Genomic DNA, 7574 nt, shown 5'->3' with positions numbered 1-7574 from the left:
AGCGTCGTTATTGAATTGTTGAAAACAAATTCAGACAATCGATTAAGGTTAGATATCTCTAAACCAACAAGATGATTGAACTTTCGAACTTTCAAAAAACCAACAATTTTTTCATGCGAATTTCAAACTCCTTCCCAAATTTCTGTGATAGAGGATCAAAGAGAACTTTTTTCCCCGGAAGAGAGAGTGAAACAAGAATTTTGAAATTAGTGATCCCAATCAGTTCAACGAAGATCCTATCGAAAAAGACAGCAACGATGTAGAACAAATTTTCCCGGGAAAATTTTCGAAATCGGCAAATCCCTAACAAGAAGAGAGTCTAAATTACACCCAAAAACAACTTCGTAACCAGAAACCGTGGGAGAAAAAATCAAAATTTTGGGAGATCCTTAAACCCTGAACCCTAGAAGAGAGATAAAGGACGAAAACAGAGAAGAGAAAAATTCACCGACTGAGCGAGTGGCTCCCTCCGCCGCCGATTTTCAATTCAGTACCCGGATAAAGACAGTCTCCGGCAACGGTCCACTTCTCCGCCGTCGCAACCCCGGACGGAAAGCGACCGGCGGCGTGGGTGGTGACAGAGTCGACAGCGTCTACGTGCGAGAGTTACGAAAAGACGCCGCTACTCAACAAAAGCGATATTAAAGAATGTTCGTTATTGGTGTGGGCCCAATCTTTATTCTCCTTTTATTTTTTTTGCCCTTTTTATTCGAAATTGCCGTTTCTATTTTTATTTCCATTTTGCTCTCCCCTTAACATTTTTTTTATCGAAATAAAATAAAAAACTTGAAAATTAAATAAGAAACCTATATAACCAGATTTTATCCTGTTTAAAAACAAATAAAGGGTAATTTTTTTTTACAAACCACAAACACAAAACGAAGTAAAAATTTCCAGAACAAACGCAGTCTCGGTTACGAGCGGGAACATAACTCTGACTCATGCTAAATACTCCATCTGTTTAGTTTTAAATGACATTTTGGAGTATTTTTTTGTTTTAATATAAATGACGTTTTGATATTTTCTACATACTTTTGATATTTTTTTCAAAATTATCTTTCATTAATAATAGATAATTATAATATTGTATGAGAGAAAAAATAAAGACATCATAATTAAAAAGGGATATTTTAGATAAAATTTTATTTTTTTTAATATGTGTGTTGAAAGCTAAAATGTCAAATAAAACTAAACAGAGGAAGTATTAAATAGACAGTCTCGGTTACATGTCGTAATGGCAAAAGCCAAAAACAAAAAGGGCTTACCTTTGTAAAACACTCTTACGGATTTTTTTTTTTGTCAAAACACTCTATGGATTTTCCTCGTACAACAACACTTAACAACTTGTTTCTTTCTGGTGTTCCTCCAACCATATTTCCTCAAGATATCGCGGCCTCCTCCTGAAGGATTGGAAGACTACTGCTACTACATAGATAAAATTATTCGGCTTCTGTCTGTGTTTGTTTTGAAGGAGCCGCCGCCACCAGAGGCCATGGGGTGAAGGTAATGCCCCGTGCGATGAGATAAAGCACGAACACGATGTAAGCAATGGTGATAATGACAACAGCAGTCAGAAACGCCACGCCTGTTACAGCCCCTGAGAAGAAATCGACTAGAAGATACCCATTGATGGCTATCACCAATGCAGCCACTACCCAGGCTACCCCCTGGCATTTATAACAGTTTAAAACAATGAGGTAGGAATATCGTATGTATGATCTGGAAAAGAAAAAACAAAGATTGAAAATCTATAGGTACCTGTACGAGAGGCTTGATTCGGAAACTGCCCATGATTTGCTCCTTGGAGACCAAGCATAGAAGAGGGATAAGAGCAAAGGGTATCTGGACAGATTGCAGAACGTTCAGCCATTCGTTCAGCTCATCAAGCAAAGATTCTGAGGAGTCAAAAGCAAGTGCAACGATCATGGTCGGGACAATCGCGCAGCTCCGCGTTATTAAGGCCCTCAACCACTTCTTCAGCCTTAGGTTCAGGAATCCTCCCATGATGAATTGCCCAGCATAAGTACCAGTGATTGTACTACTCTGACCTGCCGCTAATACCCCGATTGCCCAAATATAGAGTATTGGGAAAAACCCACCACCGTATTTGTCTTGTAAGTACTGCCCTGCATTGGCAAGACCTATACTCTCTGCTATTTCTGTCCCAAAAAATGATTTTGCAAACACCGTGGTCACAAAGACGTTAATTATAAGCGAAACTACGAGAGCTCCAGTCGATTCAATCGTGTAGTACAAGAGTGCTTCTTTGACCCGATGTGTCTTTTTCGGGTCGATCTCCCTCGACTGCACGAGTGCAGAATGCAAGAACACATTGTGAGGCATGATGATGCATCCTACAATACCAACAGCCTGTTTTATTGTTCTCGAGCTGAGCTTTGGGACCAGGACACCTGCAAATCATGAAAGTTAGCATCTTTTCTCCAGTGAAAAGGAAAGATTTCAGATCAAAACAAAAGACAGCGAGATTCCAACCAACAAGGAGTTCAGTTCCACTGGGCTTTGTTTCGCCAAACATCCAAGCGAATGAGAGTGCCATTGTTGCAATCAGAACAGCAAACACGGCTTCTAGTTTCCTTATGCCGTAGTTCTCCAGGAACAGAAATATGAAACTGCAACAAAAATCCACGACACAGAAGATTACAAACAAGTAGCGGCAACTAGAATCCAGCCAAAAGAATCTTAAAAATTTAGGGCTTTTCATGGTTTTAGGCCACCTACAAAAATAGAAATTACCAATCGAGAGCTGTGATGACAACTCCTGCCCAGAGAGGAATTAACCCATTAGACAGAATCTTGATAGCTATGGCACTCCCAATAACCTCCTGAATATCAGCGCCGATCAGAGCAACCTCCGCCATGATCCAAAGCACCATCCTCGCCCATGTCGGATACTCCTCCCGACACAGCTCGGCCAGATGTCGGCCCGTGGCGACTCCAAGGCGCGCCGCCAGGAGTTGAACCAGCAACCCAATCGCCGTCGCCCACATCAGCAGCCAAAGCAGCGAGTACCCGGCGATGGCTCCAGCCTGGAGATCGCTCTCGAGGTTTCCCGGGTCGAGGAACGCGATGCTCATCAGGAACCCTGGTCCAGTGAAGAGCCATAGCTTCCTCCACGAGAACCGCAGGGAGCCGCCGAGCTCGTCATCGTCCTCGTCGACCCCGACTATGTGCACTTTCTCCGCCTCCTCGTAAGCTCTCTCCTCCACCGCCAACAGCGGCCGCTCTGTCTCCGTCATCGGCATCTTCCGGGACCAGCGATTCCAACAGTAAGAATTCGAATTTGCGGTTGACGATTTCGCTCTCTTAAAGCATTTGCTTTACGAGGATTGGGAGGGAGCTATAATAAACTAGCGGAATCCGCAAGACGACGACGGTGCACATTTCGAATCAGGTAACGCCACGTAGGCAAGAGATGATATGGCTAGTAAATTCGGAGGGACAGGGGTGAATTTGTCAATATTGCGCATGCGGAACGGAATATAAATTGTCAACATGGATGCTGTGGTGTGACTGAAGACCCAACTGTGCTTATTTTAGGATTTATCGAATCCTATACGCCTAACCATGCAAGAAAAAATATTTATTTAATTAACGATATAATATGAATAATAAAAGAATAGGTAATATTTCATGCCAATTGTTTCGCTCCCTAATAAATCACACGGGACTTTAGTTATTAATAATAAAGCGGAACCATGTACTAATGACTAAAGAAATAAACAAATTAGAAAAAGGGATAACCACGTGCATATATTACTCAACGAAATGCTCTAACTTTCGTTGACAGACATATAGGTTTGCCGTTCAAACCGGTGGTTTAAAGTCTGACCGGTCAGGTAGCCTTGGTGGTTGGTTGGTTGGATTGTGATAATCATATATGTCGTTTCATTGCAATAAATGGGTTTCTCATCTTCTCCTCTTACTTTTCTTTCGATCACATTTTTTTCATAAGTTTAATAACATACATAAAAAAAAACAAATAAATCAATCTGCCACATCATAGTTCCCGTTCGCAGTCCAACATTTTTTTTTGCTGTCACACCAATTTTTTGTTTGGAATATCTTTGAAAAAACATAAACTATTTAAATTTGTTAAATAAATACATAAATTTTTAATTTTATACAAAAATACATAAATTTTGATTTTTTGTGTGTAAATCTATAAAAACATTAATTCAATTTTGTTTTTTTTGTGATTTTATACGATAAATTTTAAAATTTATATATTTTATACAAAATTTAAAATTTCTTTATTTATTTACCAAATTTCAAATTTTCATTTTTTTTTCTACGATACGCCATTTTTTTTAATACAAGTCTGCAAGGGCAGGTGAAAAATACATGATGAGAAGGAAATAAGTTACACGGAACCTAAGCCCTAAAGACAACAAAAATACAAGGGAATAAGCTGAAAAAAGAGCCTCCTTGTTTAACTTCAGTAAATTTGGACAAAAAGAGAAAAAGGGATGATGGTTTTTTTTTTTTGATAAGATTTGTATTTATATCGATAAAAAAGGGTGGTACATCGTACCGGATACTAGATCCACAGCCCATCCATGGAAACTACCATCGAACCGGATACTGATGGGTTAGTAAATCTAAAAAGGTTGTATGGGTTTTTTACTGTTTACATTCTAAAGTCGAGGACGCAGACGGAGTTGTCGGCGAAACAAGCAGCGAGCTTGGTGCCGTCATTGTTCCAGCAGACCTCGAAGATTCCACCGTCGCCGGCGTAAGTCTTGACGATCTTCCCTTCTTTTATTGACCAGATGTGCATCGACTTGTCCATCGACCCGCTCGCTATGTACTCCCCGTTTGGACTGAACGCAATAGAGTACACATGATCCCTGCCCATTCCCGTTTCCAATATTAGTTACAGAATATATGCATAGTGGTGGGTTCATCATCACAAGGACTACATGTAAGTTGATGTTAAATAGAATATAGACAAGGAGTGGAAACCCACGTGTGTCCATTCAGGCTGGAGAGCATCTTCCCAAGTTCCACATCCCATAGCTTCACAGTCGAGTCGAATGACGCACTGCGCTTGTGTGTTTTCAAATGAATGTATCATCTCATTTGAGGGGAAAATAAAATGAATTGCCAAAAAAAATGAATGTATTTGCCTCGCAAGCATTAGCGGCTGGTTTGGATTGTTGGTTCCAGGCCCAGTTGGGCTCCATCTTATTGTATAAATTTCCTGAAAGTGTATGGTCAAACCAAACAATCATATCTAATAAGCTTTTCTCCAAGTCCAACCCCTCAATCGGTGAATCTTAAGACAACTTGAAATTACCTTGGAGTGCTCTCTCAGGTCATGGACAAAGTTGTCCTGCTTAATACTCCATATCTATGAAATGAACAACATAAGATGCAGTGAAACAGAAATACAGTAGACTCGGAGATTAAAAAATTAAGGAGGCAAAATAAAAGTAAAAAAAAAATGCATGCATGTCAATCAAAACTTTGCTACAAAAACCTTGGCAGTAATATCGTCTGAGCATGAGGCCAACAAAGAACCTGTGGGATCCCATTTTACGCAATTAACCTCGCACTGAAGTTTTAAAAACCCAAAATCACTCACACGAGATATTAGTAAACCGATATTTGCATGACTGGAATTATCAAGGATTGTGAGCCAGTACATTCAAATAGGACCTCAACTGGGAAAATTGTCGTAAATGACGGTAATATAACCTGATGCCCAGCAAAGGTTTTGACAGGCCGGGTTTCTCCGATCTTGCATAGATAGATCATGCTGTCTGTGGAACTTGTTGCAAATGATACATTGTTGCGCCAATCGACATCAAGAGTTGGTCCTAAGCAAATAAATCTGGAAATTTTAGGCCATAAAAAGATACTGTATCCATGAGAAAGTTGATTCAAATTGTTGCCTATTCAAGTGTCAGTACCTGTGTGAAATTCAAACTGTTGCTTCCACTCCTCTGCCTTTACATCCCATACAATGGCAGTTTTATCAACACTTCCAGTTAGGAGATAATCACCCTTCTTGTTCCACTTGAGGGAGAAAATGGGGCCCTTGTGCTTGCTTAAGGTACTTTTAAGCTCACCTGAACAATTATAGAGTATGATGCAAAACCAAAAACACCAACAAGTTAGCAGCTAATTCTCCAAAATGAAAAGAGAGAATGAAATATCACTTTCACACCAAGAGCCATAAGAAATGATAAGATACATAACAATGTGCTATATTTTACTGCAGTCTTTTCATTGTAGAACACAGCCAAAGAGACAGTCACCACAATATTAACATGTTTTAGAAATGAAGCATCAGCTTAAATAATGACCCTTCATTTTCACCCCTGGCATTAGTATGGCTCATGAACCAAGCAACAAGCAACCTGAATCTGGACTGTGCTTGTAGCACATAGTCAGAGTAATGTGGATATAAATTTGATTTAGAGGGAAACTATCCTATAGACACGAGAGAGATTTTAATAAACCATAATAAGAGAATGAGTAAAAGTACAGACTAATTCACAAAGAAGGATTTCATACAAGATGTTTAGTCATGTAACTGACTAGAAATCCATACCATTTGTAGTCCAAATCCTTGCTTGGCAATCACATGAACCAGTAGCAAGTAAAGTTCCCTCTCCCTAGAGATTCACAAAATCGGAGAACATATAACAGAAGAAGAAGATAAAACTAATGCATCCGCGTGGACATATTTTCTGGCTTTTGAGAACTTGGCAGTTGGCATAGATCATTATCATAACAAGAAATGACTAAGTCAATAAGAATGCAATGGAACTCACATTCCAGTCAAGAGTTGTCACATCCTTGCTCTTGTCAGTTGTCCTTCCTTTTACATGCTTCAACATCAAGACGTTTAAAGGACCATTATGCAACCCAGATCTGGATGTACCTTCTGGAATTGTCCAGATACGTGCTGTAGCATCACCGGACCTGATATTTTGCAAGACATACAAATACAGCATTCAACTCTTGTTTCAAAATATACATAAACAGACAACCAGAAGACATAATATTTGCAAATGAGCTCATCCTTATCAATAAGAGTGCTTACCCTGATGCAAGAAGTGAAGCTGTTGGACTCCATGCGCAAGCACTGACCTATATGAAGAACGCAGAGAGTAAACAAGATCTCAGCTTAAGGATAAAATATATATACATATAAAGATACCAACAACTAATAAGCATGTCTCTTGAAAGGCCGCTACACCACGTAATATAATACCTCAGAACTATGCCCTTTCAAAATCATCACATCAGAAGTAGGAATGTTACAAGTCTGAAATGTAGAGATCCTTACAACATCCATAGGTTCTGCGCCTGCACAATCCATAACATTGAAATGTAAATTGAAAAGCAGTAGAACGCACCTAATAAACTATCAGCAGAGCTTGAACTGGAGAAGTCTAAGGAACACAAAGAAATACCTGTAGAAGCCCCATGCTCCGCATCCCCAGCATTCCCTTTATCACTTTGGTCTACAGCCATTTCCCTATCTGTAGGATCTTCAGTCTGTTTTTCTCGTCCCTTCTCCCTCTCCATCTTCTCTCTTTCCC

General features: G+C 39.7%; 3 protein-coding genes across 8 annotated transcripts in view; all 3 read right to left on the bottom strand.

The window, feature by feature from the left end:
* The window catches only part of LOC104819250, a 2933-nt gene extending 2335 nt beyond the window's left edge, over positions 1 to 598 (bottom strand). For 2 of the 4 annotated variants that reach the window (XM_010549233.1, XM_010549237.1), the window contains exon 1: positions 449 to 598. The gene's annotated coding sequence lies outside the window, so the exon portion shown is untranslated. Of the gene's footprint in view, positions 429 to 448 lie in introns of those variants that run through there. The other 2 variants (XM_010549236.1, XM_010549234.1) reach the window with 2 other exon arrangements.
* A 580-nt stretch (positions 599 to 1178) lies between these two features.
* LOC104819249 (metal transporter Nramp4) lies at positions 1179 to 3383 on the bottom strand. Its single transcript, XM_010549232.2, has 4 exons — positions 2755 to 3383; positions 2494 to 2630; positions 1759 to 2411; positions 1179 to 1667 (listed from the first exon to the last, which is right to left on the bottom strand). The coding sequence occupies exons 1-4, from the start codon at positions 3261 to 3263 to the stop codon at positions 1440 to 1442; spliced, it is 1527 nt and encodes a 508-aa protein (XP_010547534.1). The 5' UTR covers positions 3264 to 3383; the 3' UTR covers positions 1179 to 1439.
* A 1047-nt stretch (positions 3384 to 4430) lies between these two features.
* Positions 4431 to 7574, bottom strand: part of LOC104819248 (F-box-like/WD repeat-containing protein TBL1XR1) — a 5159-nt gene continuing 2015 nt past the window's right edge. Inside the window, exons 4-15 of one of the 3 annotated variants that reach the window (XM_010549230.1) lie at positions 7446 to 7574; positions 7244 to 7338; positions 7073 to 7119; positions 6801 to 6951; positions 6578 to 6641; positions 5934 to 6092; positions 5719 to 5840; positions 5501 to 5575; positions 5318 to 5371; positions 5148 to 5221; positions 4988 to 5062; positions 4431 to 4868 (exon numbers count right to left, since the gene is read on the bottom strand). In XM_010549230.1, coding sequence (XP_010547532.1) covers positions 4649 to 4868; positions 4988 to 5062; positions 5148 to 5221; positions 5318 to 5371; positions 5501 to 5575; positions 5719 to 5840; positions 5934 to 6092; positions 6578 to 6641; positions 6801 to 6951; positions 7073 to 7119; positions 7244 to 7338; positions 7446 to 7574 — 1265 coding nt within the window. In that variant the 3' untranslated portion in view covers positions 4431 to 4648. Of the gene's footprint in view, positions 4869 to 4987; positions 5222 to 5317; positions 5372 to 5500; positions 5576 to 5718; positions 5841 to 5933; positions 6093 to 6577; positions 6642 to 6800; positions 6952 to 7072; positions 7120 to 7243; positions 7339 to 7445 lie in introns of all 3 variants that reach the window. The other 2 variants (XM_010549229.1, XM_010549231.1) reach the window with 2 other exon arrangements.

This window comes from Tarenaya hassleriana, unplaced genomic scaffold (assembly GCF_000463585.1).
Source record: "Tarenaya hassleriana unplaced genomic scaffold, ASM46358v1 Cleome3, whole genome shotgun sequence".
Taxonomy (NCBI): domain Eukaryota; kingdom Viridiplantae; phylum Streptophyta; class Magnoliopsida; order Brassicales; family Cleomaceae; genus Tarenaya; species Tarenaya hassleriana.
Note: the sequence above shows the minus strand (reverse complement) of the source record. Positions and strands in the feature narration are given on the sequence as shown.

Coding starts and splice junctions, on each gene's coding strand:
- LOC104819249 (XM_010549232.2), bottom strand. CDS start 3,263: ATGCCGATGACGGAGACAGAGCGGCCGCTGTTGGCGGTGGAGGAGAGA. Junction 2,631..2,754: donor GTCATCACAGCTCTCGATTG/GTAATTTCTATT, acceptor TTTTTGTTGCAG/TTTCATATTTCTGTTCCTGG. Junction 2,412..2,493: donor TGGAACTGAACTCCTTGTTG/GTTGGAATCTCG, acceptor CATGATTTGCAG/GTGTCCTGGTCCCAAAGCTC.